The sequence below is a fragment of the Halictus rubicundus genome, unplaced genomic scaffold, assembly GCF_050948215.1.
Source record: "Halictus rubicundus isolate RS-2024b unplaced genomic scaffold, iyHalRubi1_principal scaffold0035, whole genome shotgun sequence".
NCBI classification, from domain to species: domain Eukaryota; kingdom Metazoa; phylum Arthropoda; class Insecta; order Hymenoptera; family Halictidae; genus Halictus; species Halictus rubicundus.
The window spans coordinates 327,184-354,335 of NW_027488576.1; the positions used below are offsets into that span (position 1 = coordinate 327,184).

Below are 27,152 nucleotides of genomic sequence, written 5' to 3' on the forward strand. Positions count from 1 at the left end.
TAGTCCGATTCTGACTTAATGTAATAAATAATTATAATTTTAAGATTTAATACAACAATTACACTAGCGAGCAAAACTGAGTCTACACTATTTGAAGCAACGTAAATTTTTAAAAATTAGATCAAATGACTTGACTTTTATTGAGAAGTTAGAAGGATTAGTTTATTAGACAAGGTGTAAAAAATTTTTGAAAAAAGTTTGAATTGGTCGGAATCGCAAAAGAAATAGTAGAAGTTGGTTTTTTTAGCATTTTTATCTAAGCCTGTATTGAAAATTTTAAAAATATGTTTGATTCACTTGAATAAATTATATCCATGCTGAAAATTTCACCGATATTGGTTAATTCGTTTACGAGTTATAAACGCTTAAAAGTGGAAAAATTGCCGTTTTTCACGATTTTCGACTTAAGGGGGGCGGACCGACCGAACCTGACCCCGGCAAAATAATGATCGTCACGCTATGAAAGAACGGCCGCTAGAAGAAGCTAAATAGTAACATTGCTGTCCAGTAGGGGAGCTAGGAATGTTTTCCACAGTTCAGTATCAATAAAATAAAAAAAAAAGTTCAGTATCGAGCAACACACTGTATTGGTAAAATAGAGGCCTATAGGAGCATGCGCGGCGCGACAACGTGGATGGCTCTGTCGTAGCTTCGTTCGAATAGCCGTGCCGCGGCACACTCACACACCGCCTGGTCGGCATATACGTGTGCCTACGCCGATCGCAAGGGTCCGGTATGCCTCGAAAAATTTCCCAATAATGCAGAGACGGAGGAGAGGGTAGTTTTAGGAGAGAGAGAGAGAGAGAGAGAGAGAGAGAGAGAGAGACAATTTTCACACTGCTCATTGCAATATTGAAGCTTACAGACAAATTTTGTGATCGGATTTGAAGTCAGCGTGATAAAATCTATGAGAAAAGATGTACAGAATGTCAAGAAAAATCTAACCGTGCATGGCATTGGATAAATCACAATTTTGTTTAAATATTCCAAGTTTATTTTCAAAGTTAAAACATGTTTGTACCATAGTCTCTCTATTTTTCCCTTATTTTGCAATATTTTAACTTCTAAAAAAAAATCATAGCTCTATCTCATTTCTATCGAAAGTTCTTTGAGTTTGACAGAAACTTCGTCACTTTGTCAAATATAGTGTTACGAGTATCGATATGTTACGATATCGAGACATCGCGCCGGATGGTCTTCGTTGTATCGTCGTCACTAAGACGACGCGGCTAACTTCTCGGTTTTATATATTGTATACATATATAAAACTTTGGAAAATGCTATAAACTTTTATATATGTATATGATATTATTCAAGTTTATTTTACGTTTAGTCTTTAGTTGTAAATTTGTATTTGTTTGTTTCTTGTCTTCAGATTTGACATCTAAAGTAAAAAAAATATGATAAATTTTGTTTAATTTTTTATGCACTTCGTGGCATAAAATTTCATTTTGAATATAATTTTCTTTCTGACAGGAAGTAAATTCTGGCTCATTTTCTTTTTAAAAGAAGTCCTGGTAATATATGTATAAAATTATTATAATGTTAAGAATAAACTGATTCAATTTAATATAAATCAAATGATTTCCCCAGCTTTTGCATACACGTGACCGCCGTTCGAGTTTCATTTGAGAGATATTAGCGAAACACTGCAAAGGTAATGTGACAACGAGTCTTGCACATATCTACGCGCCCGTGGCAATGTACGTGTTAGCATATGTTGGTCGGCTGAATCGGGCTCATGCAGAAATCAGTTTCACGAAACGCTTGTACATTTACGGGATTGATGACTTGGCAACAGTGAGGCGAAGGATGATATGTGGCAACCATGTCTAGTCGCTAGCTTTCTCTCTCAATTTTCGTTTCTCTCTTCCGCTACTACTCAAGTCGGCATTTTCCAAAGTTTTATATATGTATACAATATATAAAACCGAGAAGTTAGCCGCGTCGTCTTAGTGACGACGATACAACGAAGACCATCCGGCGCGATGTCTCGATATCGTAACATATCGATACTCGTAACACTATATTTGACAAAGTGACGAAGTTTCTGTCAAACTCAAAGAACTTTCGATAGAAATGAGATAGAGCTATGATTTTTTTTTAGAAGTTAAAATATTGCAAAATAAGGGAAAAATAGAGAGACTATGGTACAAACATGTTTTAACTTTGAAAATAAACTTGGAATATTTAAACAAAATTGTGATTTATCCAATGCCATGCACGGTTAGATTTTTCTTGACTTTCTGTACATCTTTTCTCGTAGACTTTATCACGCTGACTTCAAATCCGATCAAAAAATTTGTCTGTCACCTCAGGATTTTGGAAAAAATCGATTTATGCGAAAAGAGACTAATGAAATCACAATTTTTCCGTTGAAATGATTTCATAACCCTCTAGTTATTTTGATTCAGAGGCCAAAATGTGAATTTCGCGAGGCGTTCGAAACAAGCGTGGCGTCACAAGACGCTCATGCTCCTACAGGCCTCTCTGGCGGACAACATGCTGCCGAATATTGCTAATCATTTCTCGATGATGGAAAAGTAGGACTGCTGAGGAACTTTCCCGCCTAGATTGAACTTTTATCTAGCTCTTTTCACTATGGAAAAGTCCCGTCTCTGCATTATTGGGAAATATTTCCAGGCATCCCGGACCCTTGCGATCCGCGTAGGCACACGTACACGCCGACCAGGCGGTGTGTGAGTGTGCCGCGGCACGGCTATTCGAATGAAGCTACGACAGCGCCATCCACGCTGTCGCGCCGCGCATGCTCCTATAGGCCTCTGTTTTACCGATACAGTAACTGCTGACGATGAGAGAGATCGGGAACAGAGTACAGCGCTCGTAACGAAAAATGCCGAAACTATATTTTGATGAAATATCCAATTTTCCTCAATGATGCAATGTTTGTGGGTTCCCGTAATTATTTGATTAATACGTAAGCATACAACGTGATTGGCGTTGCATTGAGATCCTATATGTTCCCGCTAGGCGGGAAAGGTCCTACGAACTCCATACGAGCTCTAAATCTCTCGATATTTACGATAATGTCACTCGAGAACACACGAAATCAGCATGCTGCTGATATTGCAAATTACGGAAAAAAACGCAAAAGTAGGACTTCTGAGGACCTTTGCCGCCTAGATTGAACCTTTATCTAACGCTTTTGACTACAAAACAGTATTATCTTTGCATTATTAAGAAATGAGAGCGGGACTCCCGTACCCTTGCAAATCTCGTGTACGGTGTGCGGAACTAGGGAGGGGATGCGCGCCGGGGCTACCGCCTTAAGATATAGCATTGGACTGTTTAGGTTAAGATACAGCATTGGACTGTTTAGGTTAAGATAGAGCATTAGACTGTTTAGCTTTAAGGAACTGTATGTGTGTGTTTGTGTGTATGTGCGTGTGTGCGTAGAGTGCGAGCTTGACGCGTTTTCTTTTAGCGAAGACGATGCAGTCAAGAGAAAAGCGCACGTGAGAGAACTTCGGCCTGCGAGTTGCGGTCAGAGTTAAGAGAACAGAGTATCGCGTTGAGTTTTGACCTGCGAGGTACGGTCAATCGCGTTGTGTACGATTGTTTTGTCTCTTTTCTATTTTCAAATATATATATATACTGTTTTATTCATTTTCCCGCACGTAGTCAGTCATATTTTATCCCACAAACTTTGGGGGCTCGTCCGGGATTGGGGGAACACCGATCGCCGCACGATGGCGCTGTGAGAAAAAAACTGTGAATTTGTGAGTTGTGTTACGAGTTGTTACGAGTTGACGAGAAATTGCGAGTTGTGTTTGGTGGCTCTGTGTATGGCCACAACACGAAAATAGACGATGAGACGACGCTGTGACGGACATTCGAGGGCGAATGTCGTTGCAGAATGGCCGAGTGTGGGATCAGGACCCCCAGATCAAAAGTATGTAGGAGATCGGGAAGAATGGGAGGGTTCCGGGGAGGGTTCCGTGGGTGAGCGCGTTAGTCGATCGGCTACTACCAGTGAGGCCGGGGTTCGATTCCCGAGGCGGCGGTGCCCTCATTTTTCCTGAGATCCTAAACTACCCTACCGCAAGCGATTTGGCGACACGTTCCGACTCGCGATAACCCCGCGGATTTAAATTCTCGAGGCGCGAATGCGGAGGACTTACTCTCTTCGCAATTTTGGATTGAGGGACCGTCGGGGCTCCGCGACACCGAAGAGCATTGGCCAGTGCAAAAAATCGTTGACACAAATGAGGAATACAGGTCGAGCGCGTCTCACGTTGCCACAAATGTCGAAATTTGGGATGTATTTTCGAGAATTTCGCGATGGACCACGCTAGTACGGGTAATCGCTTACTTCAAACGGTTTATAAACAAACTACGTTCGAAACCCGGGTCAGTGCATTCTTACCTTACCGCGTTAGAATTAAGAGACGCGGAACAAGTTATATTTCGCTATACACAACACCAATTCTTCGCGGCGGAAATTAGCATGCTATTAAAGGGTAAGCCCATTAACAAGCGCTCCCCTCTCCTACCGCTCAACCCTTTTATCGACGCAGAAGGGATTCTACGAGTGGGCGGTAGGCTTCAAAATTCCTTCCTCGCGTGGGATACGAAACATCCCATAATTTTACCGAAGACCATTGTATCCGATCTAATAATCGCGTATACGCATCGCATAACGTTGCATGGCGGCATGCAGCTTACGATCCATACCGTACGTCAACGATTCTGGATACTCGGGATTCGAAACACCACGCGAAAATTAATACATAAATGCGTCCAATGCGCGCGTTGGCGAGCAAAACTGCAACTCAGCTGATGCAGAACCTTGTACCGTCTCGATGCCGACCATCGCGACCCTTCGAGAACATTGGCGTGGACTACGCGGGACCTTACCAAGTTCGAGAAGCTGTGGGTCGAGGGAAACGAGCTCACAAGACGTATATCGCCGTCTTCATTTGCTTTGCGACTCATGCGATAAACATTGAACTCGTCCATTCCTATTCGACGGAAGGATTTTTGGCAACCTTCGACAGATTCATTTCCCGACGCGGGACAACGGGACGAATTTCGTTGGAGCTGGAGACTTTGTCACGGCTTGCCAATCTCCGGAACTACGCGACCGATGTGCAGACCTGAAGATCAACTGGTCTTTTTATCCACCGGGCGCACCGCATCTCGGAGGAATGCAAGAAGCAGCCGTTCGCTCCGTCAAACACCATCTTCGTCGGATTATAGGTACCTTCACACCTACCGCCGAAGAAATGGAGACGCTGCTGTGCAAAGTCGAGGCAACGTTAAATTCGCGACCGCTTACACGTATTCGAGACGATGCCGACTGTCTCGAAATACTGACTCCAGGACACTTTTTAACGGGTAGTCCTTTAAACACGCGACCAACCTCTTCAGTCGCGGACGTACCGATATCGCGTCTCACTCGTTGGAGAACGTTGCAGAAATTCCACGAACTGCTCTGGAAACACTGGTCTCGCGAATACTTGCAGGAATTGCAGACCCGATAGAAGTGGAATACGGAAAAGCAGCAGATAACGAAAAACGACATTGTACTCGTCGAAAATCCCTTGTTACCGCCTAATCGTTGGGAATTAGGTCGAATTATCGCAACTTATCCAGGAAAGGACGAGAACACACGAGTGGTGGACGTGCGTACGAAGTCATCGACATACCGACGGCCCATCACCCGTATTTGTAAATTACCTATCGATGAATGATGTCGACTTGCATATAGTTATAAGCGTTAAACAGTTATTGTAAATTACAGATTTAATTTCTCTATTGTTCTTTTTTACGCGTGATCATACGGTTGCGTGTTCTCGCAAGGCGGGCGGTGTTGTTAGACACACTGTGTATGTAGTGTAGGACACGGACGTAACGGGTTTGACACGGAATCCTTGGGGAACTGAAAACTGTTTGTTTGGTGTGCTCCGTGTACGTTCTGCCGTTGGAGACGTTTTGAATTCGACGAAACGGACAAATTCGGTAGTCACCGAATTCGTCACTTCGCCGGCGACGCGTGTGCTCGCGCGTTACCGCGAAGACGAGTCGTGTATTAGACGTAGATTGAACCGCACGCGTTAGGCCAAGCGAGGCGCATAACTTAGCTTTCGGTCATTTTCGATTCCGTGCATTCTGTCTCGTTTCTCCGTCACTCTCGATTCCGATAGAGATTTTCGTAACACTTGCGGTTCGTTATTTGAGACTGCGTAACCGCCGCGTGCGTGTACCGCTTTGTTATCGCGAAGGTGAAAATCTCCCGTGCGTTCTTTTGTACCGTGTTTCATTGAGAATATATTTAGACTGCTCAATCGAGCTATTTAATACAAATCTCAACTTTCTTCAACAAATACCGTCTATTCTACCGATTCTCCCACTAAGGAAGGAATTCCTAGAGCATCTCTCGACCACCTTACGAATCAACGACATTCAGTTGATCCCCCTAAATTTCACGTGAGGCTCCAGGTTGAACAATGTATATTCTAGTATATTCTGGCATACTCTAGTATATTTTGGTACATTCTGGTATATTCTAGTATATTGTGGTATATTCTGTTATATTCTGTTATGTAATGGTATATTCTTTATAGTCATGTATATTCTGGTATATTCTGGTATATTTTAGGATATTCTAGAATATTCTAGTATATTCTGGTATGTTCTGGTATATTTTGTTGTATTATGGTGTATTTTGGTATATTCTAGTATATTGTGGAATATTCTAGTATATTTTGGCATATTCTAGTTTATTTTGGTACATTCTGGTGTATTCTAGTATATTCTAGTAAGTTCAGGTATATTCTGACATATTCTGGTATATTCTGGTATATTTTAAGATATTCTAGTATATTCTAGTATATTCTGGTATATTCTTTTATATTCTGTTATATTATGGCATATTGTAGTTTATTTTGGTACATTCTGGTATATTCTGTTATATTATGGTATATTCTGATTGTTACGGATTGGGACGGAAAATAAACTATGCTGTACGAGACGAGCACTTTATTACCGTCTAGCGGATCGTCACTTACGAACTTTACAAAGAGTATGTACAGGGTGAAGCCAACTGCACGGTTGGACTTCAAATCGCAATAAATGTATGAAACAAATGAATTATGATTATTCTCAGCTGAGCTGAGGAGAATCCCGAAACCGAATCGATGTAGCTAGACCGGTCTCACGACGCGCGACGTCTGAACTACTAATTAACGATTTTAGAGAGAACTGTTTCGCCATGCTAACGGTTTGAGATGAACAGACGATCTGATCGTTGGCGAGTCGCGAGCGGTTTTTCTATCACCGCCGGAACGATGATTTGCAGAATTTGAACCCGGGCCAATAGGATTCTAGTAGCGGCGTCGATAATCGATCCGGCGGCGACAGCCTATGGCACGATTCGTCATCGATCGACCGTCGATCTCGCGGCGACAAGAGCACCTGCCAATAGTGGGGCGGCGCGGTGGATCTCGCGTTCGAGATCTGACGCCACGCGCAGCCAATCCCAAACACTGGTATATTCTATTATTTTGTGGTATATTCTAGTATATTCTGGCATACTCTAGTATATTTTGGTACATTCTGGTACATTCTAGTATATTGTGGTATACTCTTTATAGTCATGTATATTCTAGTATATTCTGGTATATTTTAGGATATTCTAGAATATTCTAGTATATTCTGGTATGTTCTGGTATATTCTGTTATATTATGGTATGTTCTGGTATATTCTATTATTTTGTGGTATATTCTAGTATATTCAGGTATATTTTAGGATATTCTAGTTTATTCTAATATATTCTGGTATATTCTGGTATATTCTGTTGTATTATGGTGTATTTTGGTATATTCTAGTATATTGTGGAATATTCTAGTATATTCTGGCATATTCTAGTTTATTTTGGTACATTCTGGTGTATTCTAGTATATTCTAGTATATTCGGATATATTCTGACATATTCTGGTATATTCTCGTATATTCTTGTATATTTTAAGATATTCTAGTATATTCTAGTATATTCTGGTATATTCTTTTATATTCTGTTATAGTACGGTATATTCTGGTATATTCTAGTATATTGTGGTATATTCTAGTATATTCTGGTATATTTTAGGATATTCTAGTATATTCAGGTACATTCTGATATATTCTCGTATATTATGGTATATTCTGGTATATAATAATAATAATAATAATAATATTGCTTTATTCAGCCTTACGGCCAAGAATTGGACTCGGTTTACAATAACTTATGATTACAAAAAATAACTATCTTATCCACTGTGACGTGGCAAAGTTGTCCACGTCCCTCAGGTCTTAGATCGAAAGACCGGGCCGCCCTTGGGCAGCACCCCCGCGATAACGGTGGTCGTGATCAACCTCCCTGGGAGCGTCCGAGATCCCAGATTGGATATTGACGCGGTTTGAATGCCGCGCCACTTGGCGCGACACGAAGTTGCAGGACCGTGGCCGGGTCCCAGGGGGACCCGGATCCTTTTCCCAGCTCCCAGGAACGCGGAAAATCCGGAGGGAAAATGTTCAGGGGACGGCTACGGAGGACGCCCTGCAGGAAGCCAACGAGAAGGACACCGAGCCCGGGCCTACCAACCCGGAGGCGCCGCCGAGGAATTACGGGTCTGAGGCGTACATCCTCCTGACCTCGTCGCCGCCTCGTCCCGAAAAGCTACACGCACCCGTCGAGGGAATGGCACGCTGTCTGTCTCCAAGGGAAGCGGCCAATCAACGCGGGTCACCAAGAAAGCGTTAGCCGATAGATCCGTAGCCGAGGGCCCCGTACCGCCGGACGCGGCCCTGACGCGCGAAAGCTAGCGATAGGTTCGAGCGTCGCGCGGGAGCAGGGAAGAGTAGGATAGTGGGGGACGCCTCGCTTCCGCGTTGGCGAGTCTTCGCGAAGTAGGGCACTGTGCTGCCGAAACGAGTCCGGGTTAGTCGCTTTACCAGTGCGTCAATCATAAAGTAATTTCGAACATCGTCACCGCTGCCGAGGGTAGGCATTGAAAGAGCTGCCGAATTCCGGAGAATCCAAGCCGCTAGGGAGCCCAGAGCTGCCGTCAAGAGAGACCGAAGCGACTAGGAAGCCACGTGCCGCGTGGTAAGTGCCGACCAGGTTTTTTCCGCACCCTTATAATTTTCGCGTTGGCTCGGTAGCGTTTTTGCGAATCGGCCGGACTTCGAGTCGAATTTAAGACGTGACCTCGCTCGCCGTGAATCGCGATCCGAATAGAATCGAGAAGGGGGTGAGGCCATCGGTCGGTGAACGGACGGGGGCCCCGTATCGTTACCGATTTTTGGCGAATCCAATCTGGGGACGTCCCACGGTGGGACGATGCAACGAAAACCGTATCGCTGTTTCCGGCTAATTCCGACGGCCACAGTCATTTCGAATTTGCTGCCGCGTATACCATCGGAACCCGGTCGCTTCTCGACCGGCTAATTGCCACTCGTAGCTGCCGTACATCGCGCCCACGATCGGGTTCGACGCGTAGGAAAGTAGAATCGGGAGAAATAAGCGCGAGCGACCGTCCAACTGTCGAACCATTGTACAATACCGCGCGGGCTTCGTTTCCATCGCTGCCGGGTCGTCCCGGCAGCCTTCTGTAATCAGCAAGATTAATAAATGTAAAGTCGAAGCCCAGTCTCGTCTATCTTTCTTTCGTGAGAAACCTTTCCGCCGCGGGAAACGTCCCGCATTCCCTCCGCGTAGAATCCTGGCCCAGGCTGCCGCTATTCAGGCCCTCGCGCGGCTCTCGTCTGCTCGATTTCGGAATTAGCGTCTCGCGTTATCTTCGAAATTGTTCGTGTGACACTTGCGAGTGTCTGGCGCCCGTTTCGAGTCCCGAACCCGGTAAAGTCTTCCGTCGGGGAAAAAGTCGAACCTACGGGATACCGTTTGTCACCGGGCGAAACACGTTCCGCGCGGCCGAACGTACCTAACCCGTGGTGGCCCGGGTTTTCGTCCGTCGGACGGGTCGGAAAACGCGGGTCCCGTGACACCACGCATTGATTCTCTCTCTCTCTCTCTCTCTCTCTCTCTCTCTCTCTCTCTCTCTCCCCTCCTCTCTTCGACTCACCCATCCCTACCCTGACTACTCTACCTATATTCTGCCTGTTCCTATTCTTATTCCGATTATTGCACCATTTCCTACTCTGTTATCTTTGGTTTACGCTTCCTTATATTACCTTTATATTTCTGCTCGCTTATCTCTCTTCTTTCTGAGCTTTTGAAGCCACGCTTCAACATTTGAATCTATCCTCCCACTCACTATGTCCTCCATCCTGATCCTTCCCTCCATTTCCCTGCATTCTCTTGTTAGATGCTCCAGATTGCCATACCTGTCCCCACACAGGTCGCATCCTCTTGCTTTGTCTCCCAGCCAGTATTTGTTCCAATTTTCTGCATTTCCGCATCTTACTTGGGCTACTAACTTTTGACTTTCCCCTCTTCCCTCCTTACTTAGGTATTCTGGTAACTCTGCCACTCTTATAAACTTGTACCTTTTGTTATATTTTGACTGCTCTATCCTTGTATATTGTTCTTGCCGTTGTACCTCAATGTCTCTCTCCTTTAGCCTCTCCGCTACCTCCATCTCTAGCCTTATCATCTCTTCCACCCCTGCTTGGCTCCATCCGTTTGTCTTTAAGTATTCCTCCCTTTCTTTCCCGCTTTCGCCCTGAACTTTCCCTGATTCCTTTTCCTTCAGACATTCCTTGACTATCTTCCTCCCTGCTCTGTTTCTTACTCCTTCCGTGTATTTCCATGCCCTAATTCCTGCCTTTACTCTAAGCCTCGCCCTTTTTGTTTCTTCCAGTACCAAGTATCCTGGAGTACGCACGTCCAAACCAAGTGTCCACTTTATATATTTCAGCTGAATCCTTTCTACTTCTGTTCTCTCCTTAAAGCCCCATAGCTCTACCCCGTATAGGAGTACCCCCAGTACCAACGTATCAAAGAGAAACATTCTCATTTTAAAATTATTTTTAAATTTCCTTTCGCCGATTCCCCATACTTGATTTAGGACCACGTTCGCTCTCTTTATCCTTTCCTTTACGTGACCTGCTATCTTTCCGTTGCTTTCAAACTTTATTCCTAAATAACAGAATTCCTTGACTTCCTCTACCGTTTCCCTCTTCCAGTTCCATGCAGCTTTCTTCTTTTTTTCTCTCCCTCTCTTAAAAATCATTATTTTAGTCTTCTCCGTGTTTAGCGTCAATTCCTTTTTGTCTAAGTACCTTTCCAGCCTCTTCATCATGCATTTCGAATCTCCCTCTTTACTTGCTACTGCCACCACATTGTCTGCATAGGCTAGGGACCAGAATCTTTCTTCACCCACTCTTATTCCTCCCACCAGTCCTTTCCTGAATTCTTCCTCCATGTCGGCTATATATATTGTGAACAGGGTCGGACTGAGCGGGCAACCCTGCCTGAGTCCCTCTCCCGTCCAGAATTCCCCTGATTCCCCCTTACTTGTCCTCACAACGTTCACCGTTTCCTCATACACCTCCTTTACTCTTTCAGTTAACCCCTTTCTTACTCCACACTTCTCCATCACTTCCCACATATTTCTCCTTTTTACCGTGTCGAATGCCGCTTTTAGGTCCACGAACATGGCGTAAACCTTACCTTCCCTCTTTTTAAGCTCCCTCTCCACCACATGTTGCAGGATGTATGCGTTATCTATTGTCCCTCTGTGTCTCCGAAATCCGGCTTGCGTATCTGGTAAAATTCCTTTGTCCTCTATGTCCTTTTTCAATCTTTCATTGAGCAGTGAAACATATATCTTATAAGCCGTGCATAGTAAACTTATCCCTCTGTAATTTCCAGGATTGTTCTCATCTCCCTTTTTGTACAGGGGGGTTATTACCGCCTTCTTCCAGTCCTCCGGGAAGCCTTCCCCTGCCCATACTTTCCTAATTACCTCTTTTAATTTCATCCTTGTCCCTCCCTCACTATACCCCCATGCCTCGTTCGGGATGCTGTCTCCTCCCGGGGCTTTTTTCTTTTTCAGTTTTCCTATTTGTTCCTCCAGCTCCTTCTCTGACAAGCTCTCTTCATCTTCTACCGCTGGTACGTGCTCTCTCTTTTCCCCTGTTAGTCTTTCATCTGCTCCTCCCAATAGTTCTTTGAAATGTTTTCTCCATACTTCTATTTGTATCTTGTTTTCGTTACTCGATTTCCTTTTCCTTTCTTTATTGATGTATTTCCAAATTTGCCTCTCTTCTTTTGCCTTCCTAATTTTTTCTTTCTCTTCCTGTTTTCTCATTGCTTCCTTACTTTCGCAAAATTTTTTGAAGTCCGCTTTTTCTTTCAGGTAAACTTCCTTATCCACTTTACCCTCTTTCCACCTTCTGTAGCATCTACTCACTTTCCTCTTCTCTCTAGTACAATCCCTGTCCCACCAATATTTGCATCCTATCTTCCATTTCTTCCTTCTTACTCTTCTTGATTCCATCGACTCCTTCACCGCTGTCTTCAGCTCTTCCCAGTTCTCTGTTGTCCTTTCATTCTGTGTATATACCTTTTCGCCTGTTCTCTCTTTATATCTCTCAATCGCTCCTATATCCCAGTTTATTACCTCTTTTTCCACTTGCTCCTCCTCTCGATACTTTCCTCCTCCTGCTGTAACCTCTACTTCTAGCGGAAGGTGGTCGGACTCCGTCCTACTTCCTACCACCAGTTTTTCTATCCTATCCCACCCTTTTGAGTTGGCTACTACATAATCGACAACCGACACCCCTTTCCTGTCTATATAGGTGAGCTCTCCCCCTTTATCGCCTCTTTTACTCCCATTCAAAATATGTAACCCTCTTTCTTCTGTCATTCGTAACATTTCTTCTCCCTGTCCGTTTTTCACCTTGTCTTTCGATTTCCTCCTTTCCTGCTCTTCTTCCCACTCTCCATTATATAAACTTCCCTGTTCTCCTATCCTCGCATTGAAGTCCCTGCCCATAAGAACCACTTCGCCTGCTGTTTGATCCACTTGTTCTTCTACCGCTTTTGCTATTCTGTCCATCTCCTGGTTGCTATACACCGCCCATACATTCCATATTTCCTCTCCCACACCTATTTTCCTTCCTACCAGGCCCTGTACTTTATCATTCACCTCCAATGTCTCCCAACACTCTCTTGCTCCTGTTATTATTCCCCCCCCCCCCCGCGGCCTCCCCTTCTTTTTTTCCTTAATCGCCGCTTGACACTTCCATTCGTACCCTTTTGGCAGATTTTTCCTTAGTGTTTCCCATTTCCTCTGATCCACCCAGGTTTCTAGTAATCCTACGTAGTCAAATCCTTGCACAAATTTCCAAAATTCTCTATCCTTTTTTACTATACCTGCTACGTTCCAGAATAAAATTTTCCCTTTGTTATTCTCTGTACCTTTGTCTTCGTTTTTCCTATATTCTGTCTCCTCTCCCCCCATGCGTTGCCACGTTTCTGTGTTTTGTTTGTTTCTACTTATTTTGGCATTCTTCTCTTTTCCCTTCCCTTTTCCAAGCCTACCTTTTTCTACCCGTAAGGCTATTCTCGAAAAACCTTGCTCTCGTGTAGCTCCTCCCTCTCCTCGTTCCAACTATACCATTTTCCCTGAATGCAGATCTTTCTGTAACCTACCTTCACTATCCTCCCCTCTTCTCTTTCCTTCCATGCTCTCTTTCTTATCATACTCTGCACCTTCCTCTCCTCTTCCGTCAGGTCGTGGTCTATGTATATTTTCTTGTTTCTTATCTTACTCTTCTTCTTCATTATCTCCTGTTTTATCTCCCAGTTTTTCATTTCCACTATTAGAATTTTGGACTCCTCTTTTCCTCTGGACTCCACTGTATTCACCCCTCCTTCTATCTGAAATTCTTCTTTTAAATATGTTTCGACTCCTCCCTTTACATCCTCCTCCCTTACTTTTAACCCTCTAATGACTACATTATTTTTCCTTGCTCTCCTATCTTGCTCTGACATTTTCCTTTTAATTTTCTTTATTTCTTCCCACGTCGTCGCGTTCTCGTTCTTTGATTTAAATTCCTTTCCCTGTTCTGCCACTTTCTCTATCCTTTCTTCCACTCTTCTTAAGACTTCCCCCATGAATTCTGCCTTTTCTTTTTCCCTTCTCTGCCTTTCTTCCCGCTCTTGTTCCTCCCATTTTTGCAGCATTTCCTCCATCTTCATACATATATCTTCTTCCTTATTTTTCCAGCGGCATTCCATTGCTTCTATTCTGGTGGCCAGACCCTTTATCTCCTTCTTGATTTCTTTTTCCAGTCCTTCTCTTCCTTGTATTATTTCATTTTTCAGGCTCTCCATTCTCATCACTATTATATTCACCATTCCTTGTGTTTGTTCTCCCTCCCCTTTTTCTATTTCCTTCTGTGGTGTTTTTTTCAAGTCTATCCTTTTTATAGCCTGATTCTCCTCGTTATCTTCCTTTTCTGGCTCTTTATGATTTCCTTTCCCCCATAACTCAGTTATCTTTCTAATACTGTGTTTTTCTCCCATGGCTCTATCCCTTTTTCTCTTCTCTATTTTCTGTATCTCGTCTGTCTTGTCTCCTGTTTTCTTTTCCCTGCCTGGGTCTTCTTCCTTTTCCCCAAATTTCCTCACCCCTCCTTCTCCAGTTTCCATATGTTTTCTCTTTCCGTTTCCGTTTCACTTTTCTTTCTTCTCCTGCGCTGCCTTCCTTACCGACCTTCCTTACCACTCACTTTTACTCTTTCTCTTTCACTTTTTTTCTCTGTGCTGCCTTCTTTACCGACCGGCCTTACCTGTCACGTTGTCGCGCGTCCTAATCTCAATCCTCTCTGCCTCTTTACTACCGCTCTGGCTTCGCTTAACTTACCGTTTGTTTCGAAATCTTTATTCGCACTCTAACTGCTCAATCTCTAAATCCTACCTACCCTAATATTTACCTATTTAAACAACACCTCTCTGTATTAAACGCAAAAATTCTTACACTATATCTCACACCTTCCACACACATCCACGCCCTCTAACCGAGTCCTATATTCTGGTATATTCTAGTATATTTTGGTACATTCTGGTATATTCTAGTATATTGTGGTATATTCTGTTATATTCTGTTATGTAATAGTATATTCTTTATAGTCATGTATATTCTAGTATATTCTGGTATATTTTAGGTGATTCTAGTATATTCTAGTATATTCTGGTATATTCTAGTATATTCAGGTATATTCTGACATATTCTGGTATATTCTGATATATTCTGGTATATTATGGCATATTCCAGTATATTTTGGTACATTCTGGAATATTCTAGTATATTGTGGTATATTCTGGTATATTCTGTTATGTAATGGTATATTTTCGTATATTTATGTATATTCTAGTATATTCAGGTACATTCTGATATATTCTCGTATATTATGGTATATTCTGGTATATTCTAGTATATTCAGGTATATTCTGACATATTCTGGTATATTCTGGTATATTCTGGTATATTATGGTGTATTCTGGTATATTATGGTATATTCTGGTATATTTTAGTTTATTCTAGTATATTCTAGTATATTCTGGGATATTGTGGTATATACTGTTATATTATGGTACATTCTAGTGTATTCTACTATATTCTAGTATATTTAAGTACATTCTGATATATTCTGGTATGTTATGGTATGTTCTGGCATATTCTAGTATATTGTGGTTTATTCTAGTATATTTAGGTATATTCTTATAGTCTTATAGTGTAGGCAATGGGGTGGGGGGGGGGGGTATGATGATAGCTGTGATGTGTCCTGTTGAGTACTCGCGTTTTCCAGGCACCTCCTATAGATATATGTACAGAAATTGTATATAATACGGCTCCAGGAACTGTTGTATATGTATCTCGCTACATTGTATCTCTCGGTATCTTTAGGTATCGAATCAAAGACAGAGCCGCGCTTCTTTTGATCCGCCGACGTGTCCCATTGAGATGTTTATCGTTCTCAAAACGTATCGACGAGCTGCCGAAGTCAGTCAGTCTAAGCCTAGCCTTAGTAGAGGAAACATCGATTAAATATCGTACAAAATCATATCTGTGTTTTATTCTTTCTAAATAAATACCTTGCTTCCCATAACCAATAGGTTATGGGCCCAGGCACATAGTTAAAGTAATTTTTGTGAGAGTTTCTAAATAAAAGAAATATATATAAAAATCATAGAGAGACTGTTAGTGAAGTGGCAATTGTAAATTAAAATAAGTTTGATGAAAAGTGAACGTGAAAGAGATGAGGTGGTAGGTACGATAATGAAATAACCACGGAAACCTCACCACGATCTATTGTTTAATGCGAAGTTTATTCTGCAAAGATATTATTTACAAAGACTATTTACAGGGCTATTTACACGGACGTATGGAAAAACGTACATCGGTGATCACGGATCGTAGAAAAGATGACGGAGACCGAACGACTACTCTCGTCGGCGTTATGCGAAGTAATGAATGCCTCCGACGCCTTCGGAGGTCTATTTATTGGGTCCTTAAGAAAGGACAGAGTGTCCCGCGGAAAAAGGGATAGACGAAGGCTAGCGGGAAAACCCTTGGTCGTGCGAGGCCAGCTATCAGGTATGTACAAGTACCTGAGGTAGCTGGGCTCGTCACGGACCAAGGACACTCGCTGGCGGGACGATATCGGCCCGGAAAAGTCTGGCTGCCAGATGAGTCGGGGGGCTCATTATGAGCAGGCACGTACCGGGCCCAGGTAAAAATTCTGACAATCGCTTTTATGAAAATGGGATGCGAAATTCCCCGGAACGTGGTAGCGACGACGTCGCTACAGAGACGTGTGATACTGTGAAAATGAGTGCAGACACGAAGAAGACAAAGCGAAACATCAACCCCTTCGATGGGGAAAAGTATTGCGTCTGGAAATACAGAATTCGGGCATTAATAGCAGAAGAGGATGCACTGAATGTTTTGGACTTGGATCGCCCAGAGACCCCGGGAAAAGATTGGATGCGTTGCGAGAGAATTGCTACGGGATTAATTATTGAATACTTAACAGATTCAATGTTATGTTTCGCAACGGAGACAGATACGGCTAGGGATATAATTAACAAATTGGATGCGATATACCAAACAAAAAGCCTCGCAACTCAAATTTCTGTCGAGAAGAAGTTATTGTGTTTTAAATTTAAGGAAGATATACCACTTTCAAAACATTTCATACTTTTCGACGAAATGATAGTGGAATTACACTCTGCGGGAGAAACACTGTCTGAGATGAGTAAAGTAGCCAGATTATTATTAACATTACCAAATTCATACGATCCACTTGTCACCGCAATCCAAACCCAATCAGACGAAAATCTAAGCCTCGCATTTGTAAAAATTAAATTGCTAGATTATGAAGTGAAACTACGAAACGAGAAAAGTGAAACAAGTTCAAAAGTATTGCATATAGAAACAAAAAGGGATAATGAGAGGATAAAGAAAGATAAAAAATTTAAGACAAGTTTTAAAAGAAATAAAGGATTTAACAAAAACTATTATAAAAAATGTGATTATTGTGGCAGAAGAAACCACGAAAAGAAAGACTGCTACTATTACAAAAAGAATTCTACGGCTGAAGAGCGACAGGAGTTGACAGGAGTTCAAATAAAAAATAATAAAAGATCAAATGATTCTGCTGAAATAGACTTTATATTGGACTCAGGTGCTACAGATCACTTGGTTAATGAAATGGATTTTTTCGTGATTTTATCAACATTGAAGAAGCCCATTCATGTGTCAATTGCAAAGAAAGGAGAAGTTATCACGGCAACGAAGATTGGTTCGATTAAAATAACGACAAATCTAGGAGTTACCGGAGTTCTGGAGAATGTATTATACGTACCCGATGTCCCAAACAACCTACTATCCGTTCGCCGAATCCAGGAAGCCGGAATGAGAGTCATTTTTAGCGAAACTGGCAATGTTACAGTAACGAAAGGTGGTAAGACCATACTCACTGGTAAGTCAGCACAAAATTTAATATGTGTAACATTTACTATTGATAAAACTATGTGTGATAAAACATATGCAAATAATATCGTAGTACCAAACACATACAAATTGTGGCATGGACGTTTGGGTCATATTGAGAGTTCTAAATTCGTTAAAGTGAAACAGAATGATTTAATCGTTGGTAAGAAATTAATAGACAGAATTAATCCTACACAGGATTTATGTGAAGCTTGTGTGTACGGAAAACAAGCGCGTCTGCCTTTCTCAAAAGGAAGGGACAGGACTCACATAACTAGACCTCTGTTTACCGTCCACTCTGATGTATGTGGACCAATTAAACCAAAAACAATCGACGATAAAAGTTATTTTGTTACATTCATTGACGAATTTACACATTACACGGTCGTTTATCTCATCGCGTTTAAATCTGAAGTGTTCAAAGTTTTTCAAGACTTTGTAGCTAAATCTGAATCACACTTCAGTTTACAAATCGCAAATTTGAATTGCGATAATGGGACAGAATACTTATCAAATGAATTCAAAGCTTTTTGCGTACAAAAGGGTATTCAATATCAATTGACAGTTCCGCATACGCCCCAGGAAAATCCCATAGCAGAACGAATGAACAGAACTCTATTAGAAAAAGCTCGCGCCATGATTCATGGTGCTGTTTTAAACAAAGAGCTATGGGGAGAGGCAATATTAACAGCAGCCCACTTAATTAATATGTCTCCAAGTAAAGCCATCGCGGAGAAAAAAACTCCTTTTGAACTATGGCATAATAGGAAACCAAAATTAAATCGTTTAAGAATTTTTGGTAGCACCGTCTACGTGCACGACAAAAATAGAGAAAGTAAATTTGATAAGAAATCGTTTAAAGGGATATTTATAGGCTATGAGAAAAACGGGTATAAAATATTAAACGCGAATACAGGAAAATTCATGATAGCCCGTGATGTCATTTTTTATGAGATTAATTTAAAAAATTCAAGACCTTTTGTACACACAAATAACTTTGAAGAAAAAAGTATCGTAGCAATAAAATCACAAGAAGCTGATGAAGAAAAAGAAATCAGCAAAAGTCAAAGGAGCGAAACAATAGTGTCTGATAAAAGGAATATCGAAAACACTAATGCTCAAATTGACTCTATTGAAAGTGGTTCGCGAAGAAGTGCAAGAATTAAAGTCAAACCTCATATAAATTATAATGATTATCATGCTTATGCACTCGTAACAACTTGTGAAGTTCCCAAATCGTATAGTGAGATAAAAGACCGTGATGATAAGATTCAGTGGGAGAAAGCGATAAAAGATGAAATCGACTCCCTAATATATAACAATACGTGGAACCTAGTTCCCCGTCCAAATAATAAAAATATAGTTGATTGCAAATGGGTTTTTAGCATTAAAATGGATGAAAAAGGAAATCCATGCAAATTTAAAGCGAGATTGGTTGCAAGAGGTTTTAGTCAACAACATTTATTAGACTATAATGAGACCTTTGCGCCTGTAGCTCGCATTGCAACTTTTCGAATGCTTTTGGCCTTTGCAAATCAGTATAATTTATTAATTCACCAAATGGACGTTAAGACAGCCTTTTTGAATGGTCTACTGAAAGAGGAGATTTATATGCGTGTACCAGAAGGTATTCAAGCGCAAGAAAATCAAGTATGCAAGTTGAATAAAGCATTATATGGCTTAAAACAATCGGCCAGAGGCTGGTTTCAACTTTTTGAAGTCACTCTCAAAAACCATGGTTTTCAAAACTCTTCTGTAGATCGCTGTTTATATTTCCTCGATAGGAATCATATTTGTAAAAATATATATGTCATTTTGTACGTTGACGATCTTTTAATAGTTACATACGATAGAAGCACATTAAAAAACTTTAAAGATTATTTAAAAAAGAATTTTTCAATGACAGATATGAACGAAATGAGATTATTCCTAGGAATAAACATTGAAAGAAAAGACGATATAATCACTCTAGATCAAAGTATCTATTTACAGAATGTTTTGCAGAAGTACAAAATGAGTGAGTGTAATAGTGTAAGTACTCCATTGCCTGCAAAATTAGACTACACAGCCTTAGATTCGGATGAATATTTTGATGTACCATGTAGGAACCTTATTGGCTGCTTAATGTATGCTATGCTATGCACGCGACCTGATTTATGTTTCGCTGTGAACTTGCTTAGCAGATATCAAAATAAAAATAATAAGGCACTCTGGCAGAATCTAAAAAGGGTCTTAAGATATGTGAAAGGATCGTTAAGATACCGTTTAATTTATAAAAGAAATGATTACAAAACTATATTGACTGGTTGTGTAGACTCTGATTGGGCAGGTAATGAAATCGACAGGAAGAGTACGACTGGATACACAATTTTGAAAATGTTTGAGATGAATACGATCTGTTGGAATACAAGGAAACAAAACTCAGTTGCAACTTCCTCAACTGAAACTGAGTATATGGCGTTATATGAAGGGATTAAAGAAGCTTGTTGGATAAAATCTTTGTTATCGAGTATAAAAATAGACATAAAGGAACCAATTACTATTTTCGAGGATGTTACGTATGGAGACGTTCTCCACGTTTATTTCGATTAGAATTTCTAATCTCTTTTCTGAGAACGAAAAGCGTCCCAACAGGCCCCTTTTATTAACGAAAGATACTGTATGCCTTCTTTATATCAAAATCTCTAGACACTCCCTTCTGGCATCCGTTAATCAATATTCTGATAGGAAATAGCCCGGATAACCTTCATTAACCCCTTTCAACGAAAATCTAACTGAGGCCTGCTTTTCATTAGAAGTGACAAAAAATGTGACTGTGACCCTACGCGACATCAAATCTTAAACAGAGTACCCCTTTCATTTTCAAGGTATATAAACCCATTCGTTTTCATCCTCTTTGGTTCAGTTGAGAAGCGGTTCAGTCAAGATTCAGACGCGGTTCAGTACTCGTGCAGTCACGTCGTGTCAATTCTAGTGAGATCGGGTTAAAGTCCCTTTCGAATCAATTCGTAACCTTATAGATTCCGTTAGTTCGGTATATATTCTATTTGGCATTCAACAATCGCTATCTAGCCCCGCATTGCCAGTGCGTCAACACCGTGCATCATAGGTAACAAATTCTCAAATTGTACATTCACTCGCGACACAAACAACAACATTTGTAATTATCTTAAATCAGAATATATTTGTCTTGTTTGTTAACTCGCGTAATACACAACCCTTAATTATTGCCTAATATCCTAATCTAAAAATTGAACGTTCCCACATGATACAATCTTACCGCTCGGATTGCATCAATTAAAATATATAAGTTACGAGGCTTACTAATCTTAAATTCAAATCAACGAAGATTTCTCCCACCTAGTGGCTCCCCGGTGCCGCATTGGGTGCTTCCACGAAAACTATACCATCCTAGCGGATCCCCGATTTCGCATTGGGTTCTTCCGTATCCTAGCAGCTCCCTGATTTTGCATCAGGTGCGTCTGTGAGTTTTCCACCTTCCTTTCATATCGGGTTCGCCGCGTGTCCAACCTAGTGACTCCCCGATTTCGCATTGGGTGCGTTCGCGAAGTTTCATCCTCCTAGTAGCTTCTCGGTTTCGCATCGGGTGCGTCTGCGTTTGACTCCAACCTCCCAGAGGTTCCCTGATTTAGAAAACTACCTGGAGGCGTCGGACTTCATCGCAGAGGTACTTAAAACCACCACAAGCGCCGATGCGGCATCCAGCAAAGGAGTAAGTACCTCTCCAATACCAACGTCCAGGCCGACCGCGCATCTACCGCGAATCCAGCTGCCGTCGTTCGACGGATCGTTCGAGGCTTGGGAAAGCTTTCGCGACCGCTTTACGTCAGTGGTTATCGACGAACCCCCTCTAGCCAACGTTGACCGGTTACATTTTTTATGCTCGTCGTTAAAGGGCGAAGCGAGCAACGCGATCGCTCATCTACCGATTACCGACAATAATTTCGCAGTCGCGTGGAAGTTAATTACGTCGCGGTACGAGAATAAGCGCCGCTTGATCACGACGCACCTTACCACGTTATTCTCGCTCCCGAAAGTAACCTCCGAATCCGCGCCGGAATTACGTAATCTACGCGACCGAATCAATGCCTCCACGCAAGCGCTCAAAAATCTAAACCGTCCCGTCGATCAGTGGAGCGACATTATTGTATTCCTCGGCGTTCAAAATTTAGATCGATCGTCCCGGAAAGCGTGGGAGCTCAAACTCGAAACCGCGAGCGAGTTTCCCACGTACGCCGAATTCGACACGTTCCTCGAATCGCGATCGCGAGCGCTCGAAGCAATGGCGCCTATTCAAATTGGCGCTCCAACCGAAACTTTGACCGTTAAACGACCGAAAGCAAAGTCACTCGCGACGCACGTAACCGCTGTTTCGACCGTGACCTGCCCTGTTTGTCGACAGAACCACCTTATTTATCGGTGCCCGGCGTTCGTCGCCCAATCGCCGTCCGATCGCTACAACATCATAAAAACACGACGACGTTGTATTAACTGTTTTTCGGCAAAACACGCGAACGTGCAATGCCCGAGCCAACACCATTGTAAGGAATGCAAGCAGCGGCATCACACGCTCCTGCATTTTCCACGCGTTTCCGAAGATCCGCGCGCCGCCAACCCAAGCCCGGCCGTCGCTTCCGAAAACAAGCCCACGATCAGCGCCAATCTGGTCTCCGACTCGCCAACTCGTTACGGCGTGCTCTTATCAACTGCCCATGTACAGGTCCATTCACAACACGGGCGGCGTACCACCGTCCAAGCGCTCCTGGACCAGGGCTCCGCGGCGACGTTGATTTCGGAGAGGACCGCTCAGTTGCTGCGCCTCAACCGAACGCGGCAACTTATTCGAGTCACCGGTATCGGCGAAGCGCAATCCGTCGCACACTCCACGGTCCGGATCACCGTTTCTCCAGCGATGAAGGATCGACCTGCGTACTCGACGACCGCGGTGATCTTGAAAACGCTCACTAATTACGTCCCACCTAGAAAACGAACCGAAATTAATTGGTCTCATATTTCAGACCTGGACCTGGCCGACAGCAACCCCATGAGCTCGGAGCCGATCGACCTGATTATCGGGGCCGATCTATACAGCCAACTCATCGTCGGAGGCATACGAAGGGGCTTACCTGCAACTCCGGTTGCCCAGAATACCACTCTCGGGTGGATCCTATCCGGTCCCATCGCATCCTCTCAAACCCTACCTTCCATCGGTGTCCATCACTGCGCCAGTATTGAGCCGCTCGACCAAGCCCTCAGACGGTTCTGGGAAATTGAAGAAATCTCAACATGTAGTCTCCTGTCAAAGGACGACGAACGGTGCGAGCACCACTTCCGTAATACACATACCCGTGATCCAGCTGGACGCTACATCGTCCGCCTACCATTTCGACAAACGCCACCTCTCGATCCCGATCCTCGGGATCGCGTGGATCCCAGCGCTCGACCGCTTCCAGGTTCGGCTCCATCACCCCACCGAGCCGACCAACACCAAGAGAGCAGTCCTGTCAGTCCTGGCACGTCTCTTCGACCCGCTGGGCTGGATCGCTCCGGTCGTTGTCACGGCCAAGCTGATCATGCAGCGACTGTGGGCGGCACGGTGCGACTGGGACGAACCTATCCCGGATAAGCTTCACCTCGAGTGGCAGACGTATCTCGGTCAGCTTCCGGATCTCGCCGCCACCCAGATCCCTCGTCCAATAGCGTCTGGCCCGGTCCGAAGTCGAAGTCTTCACGGCTTCGCCGACGCCTCCTCTATGGCCTACGCTGCAGCCGTTTATATCAGCAGCGTGCTTCGGGACGGACGCGTCGAAGTTGCCCTCCTCGTGGCGAAGTCACGGGTGGCCCCTGTGAAGACCATCAGTGTGCCTCGCCTGGAGCTGAGTGCCACGCTCTTGCTAGCCAACCTCGTTGCATTCGTACGCCTATCGCTCCGATGCGAACAGTGCGAAACCCACTGTTGGACCGACTCGAGCATCGTCCTCACCTGGCTCAGCCAATCTCCGGCGAAATGGAAGACTTTCTTCGCCAACCGGGTCGCCAAAATTCAGACCACTCTCCCTGACGTGTACTGGCACCATGTCCCCACGCAGGACAATCCCGCCGACTGTGCTTCACGAGGCATTTCTCCACGCCAACTCCAGAGTCGCCCACTCTGGTGGCATGGGCCAGCATGGCTCAAAGAAACCCCCGAGGTTTGGCCGATTCGCACCTTCGACTCAACCTACCACACCGAATGCGAAGCGCGTCCCGTCTCAGTCGCCAGCATGGTCTCAACCCCTGACCCGTTCGATTTGGCATCGCGCTACTCCTCGTGGCCGAAGTTGATCCGCGTAACCGCGTATGTACAGCGATTCATTAAAAGGCTGCGGTCACAACCTTGCGGCTACGAAATGACGGCGTTCCTTCCCGACGAGGTCGCCAGCGCAAAAAGCCACTGGCTCAAGCGGATCCAAGCCGACACCTTTCCGCAAGAACTGCGCACACTCGGCGCTCACGGAACCGTCCCAAAATCGAGTCCGTTATCATCCTTGAACCCGTACCTCGATTCTGACGGGCTCATCCGAGCCAAAGGACGGCTGTCGAAGGCGCAGCTCCCTGAAACCGCAAAAGAACCTATCATCCTCCGCTCCCATCCTCTCCTATCCCTCCTAATACACCTCACCCATCTCACTCACCTTCATGCAGGCCCGCAGCTCACCCTCGCGTGCCTCCGACACGAATATTGGATCTTGCGAGCACGCGCAACAGTGCGAGCCGTCTTGTACGGGTGCGTTCCATGCACCCGGGAGAAGGCCGCCATCCCACACCAGCTCATGGGGGATCTGCCGGCCTCGCGCACCACTAAAACCGAAAGAGCGCTCGTTCACACAGGCGTCGACTACGCAGGCCCAATCCAAGTTCGCACCGCCCGTGGAAGGGGGCACAAATCAAAAAAGGCGTACATAGCCGTATTTGTATGCCTCACCACAAAGGCAATTCACTTGGAAGTGGTTTCCGACTATTCGTCTGCAGCATTTCTTGCCGCTTATCACCGGTTCGTTTCCCGAAGAGGCATACCGCGCTCCATGGCCTCCGATAACGGCACCACCTTCCAAGGGGCGAACCGCGAACTAACCGCAGCGTACCGCGCCGCCACTCGCGACACCAATGTCCGAAATAAATTCGCGATCGACGGCGTATCGTGGCACTTTCTACCCCCCGCAGCCCCTCATTTTGGAGGACTGTGGGAGGCAGCGATCAAAAGTGTCAAGCACCACCTTAGACGGTGCATCGGGGCACATACCCTCACCTTTGAGGAGCTGTCGACCTTCCTCTGCCGCGTCGAGGCTTGCCTCAACTCCCGCCCGATAGCATCGACGTCCGACTGCTTCGACGATTATTCCGTCCTCACACCGGGGCATTTCCTAATCGGTGCCGCTCTCGTCGCGAGTCCGGAAGCCAGCGTCCTCCACCTGGCGGAAAACCGGCTGTCCCGATGGCAGCTCATCCACCGCCTTACGGAAAACTTCTGGAAAGCCTGTACGCGATATAATCACTACGACACAAAATGTCAACGCATCTACGCAGTTCGTCGTGTGACAGCGGGCGACCGACCGCACCCGAATACCCGCGACACCAGCCGATTCCGCCGATCACCCGTTCCGGCCACCGAGAAGACACGCACGCGCGAACATCGCCACGCTTGCGCCACGGCAATTCCGTGTTGAACGTATCCGTTCAACGGGGGGGGGGGGGGGTGTTTGGGAATCGGCGCCGAAATTCAATCTGCGCGCGCTCGAGCGCGGCGCTAATTAGTTCCCGAACACGTTCCTCTCCGCGAATCAGCCCACGGCACACCAGCCAATCGTCGCACTCGCGAGTGACGACATCCGCGAGCGATGCCCGGAATCGGCCTTCTTTTTCCGCGAACCGTCGGCGCACAACCACGTGTCTTGAGAATCGATTCCGTCGTTTTAACAGTTTATCTGTACCGCATCGCGCGTAAATCGCAAACTCAGTCAAGTGGATCACACGTGTCATTTATTTTCGACTGTGTACCTTGCTGTTACCAAATACAAGAGTGATTCAACAAAGTGTTACATGAATTCTCGTACAAACTAACCGACCACGTGCTCTCTCCTACCTTTCCGCACGTATCGTATCGTCGCGCACGGAGTTTTCGCCCGAACCGTTTCCGAACATCCGCCTAGAATTTCCAAGCCTTCCGATAAGGCTGTCCCAGCCACCCATTCCCAAACACTTACAAAATTTATTAAACCATACGGCAACCCGCTTATTACTATATTTAAAAGAGGTAGTAAGTAATTTAAATAATAGCAATACATTTGAATTGGTAAGTAAGTGGGGGTGTGACGGTTCACAGCAGTCACTATATAAACAAAAATTTGAAAATAGCTCTGATACTGATGCGAGTATATTTCAATGTTCGTTAGTACCATTACAATTAATCAATTCCACTGATAAAGGAGTCGCGTGGAAAAATCCGGTACCATCATCCCCGGGATATTGCAGGCCAATAAGAATAAGATTCGTGAAGGAAACTACTAATATTATAAATGAAGAAGTAAATTATATACAAACGAAGATAAGGAGTTTACAAGAAACGAAAACTACAGAAAATAACAGATCCATATCTGTCAAGCATAATTTGATATTCACTATGCTTGGTGGTTGTTTGTTGCTCGTGATTATCCCGAAGGATGTTCGAGCCTATGATGTTGATTTACACGCGATGTGTCGACTAATGGTAGGAGTTTTCCTTGTGTAATAAAGGAAGACCAAATACAGCAAACTAAGAAAGTGGACTGTATTTACAATGATTGAGTCGGTCGAATACGAACGACTAGCGTACAAGAGAGCAGCTAGAGAACGTCGTTTTCCCTAGCGTGCTTGGAGTCGAATTGATTGGGAGGATCGAGTCAAGAACCCACGTAAGGGTAGATCCTCCCTCTACTTCGGGATTTTCCTCCCTTCCCTGGGTGATAAGAAATATCCAGGATTGGCCAAGACGAGGACCAATTGGGGGTGGACGGTTGGAAAGTGTAAAACAGTGGTAAAATATGAAATGCTGTTACAAGCACTTCTTCAACAATGAGATGCTACATTTGCGGAGCTACTGGTAGAAAATTAAATAATTTAATAGTGAAAAACGAAGTGAA

General features: G+C 44.1%; 2 protein-coding genes across 2 annotated transcripts; both read left to right on the forward strand.

Annotated features, from left to right (window-relative positions):
- Positions 1-4,755: 4,755 nt before the first annotated feature.
- Positions 4,756-5,504, forward strand: LOC143363335 (uncharacterized). Its single transcript, XM_076803933.1, has 2 exons — positions 4,756-4,893; positions 5,019-5,504. Exons 1-2 carry the CDS (start codon positions 4,756-4,758, stop codon positions 5,502-5,504), a joined length of 624 nt encoding a protein of 207 aa, XP_076660048.1.
- A 10,899-nt stretch (positions 5,505-16,403) lies between these two features.
- On the forward strand, positions 16,404-26,761 carry LOC143363336 (uncharacterized). The gene is made up of 7 exons (XM_076803934.1): positions 16,404-16,575; positions 19,907-20,004; positions 21,611-23,253; positions 23,300-24,596; positions 24,679-24,760; positions 25,006-25,512; positions 26,427-26,761. The coding sequence occupies exons 1-7, from the start codon at positions 16,404-16,406 to the stop codon at positions 26,759-26,761; spliced, it is 4,134 nt and encodes a 1,377-aa protein (XP_076660049.1).
- Positions 26,762-27,152: the final 391 nt, after the last annotated feature.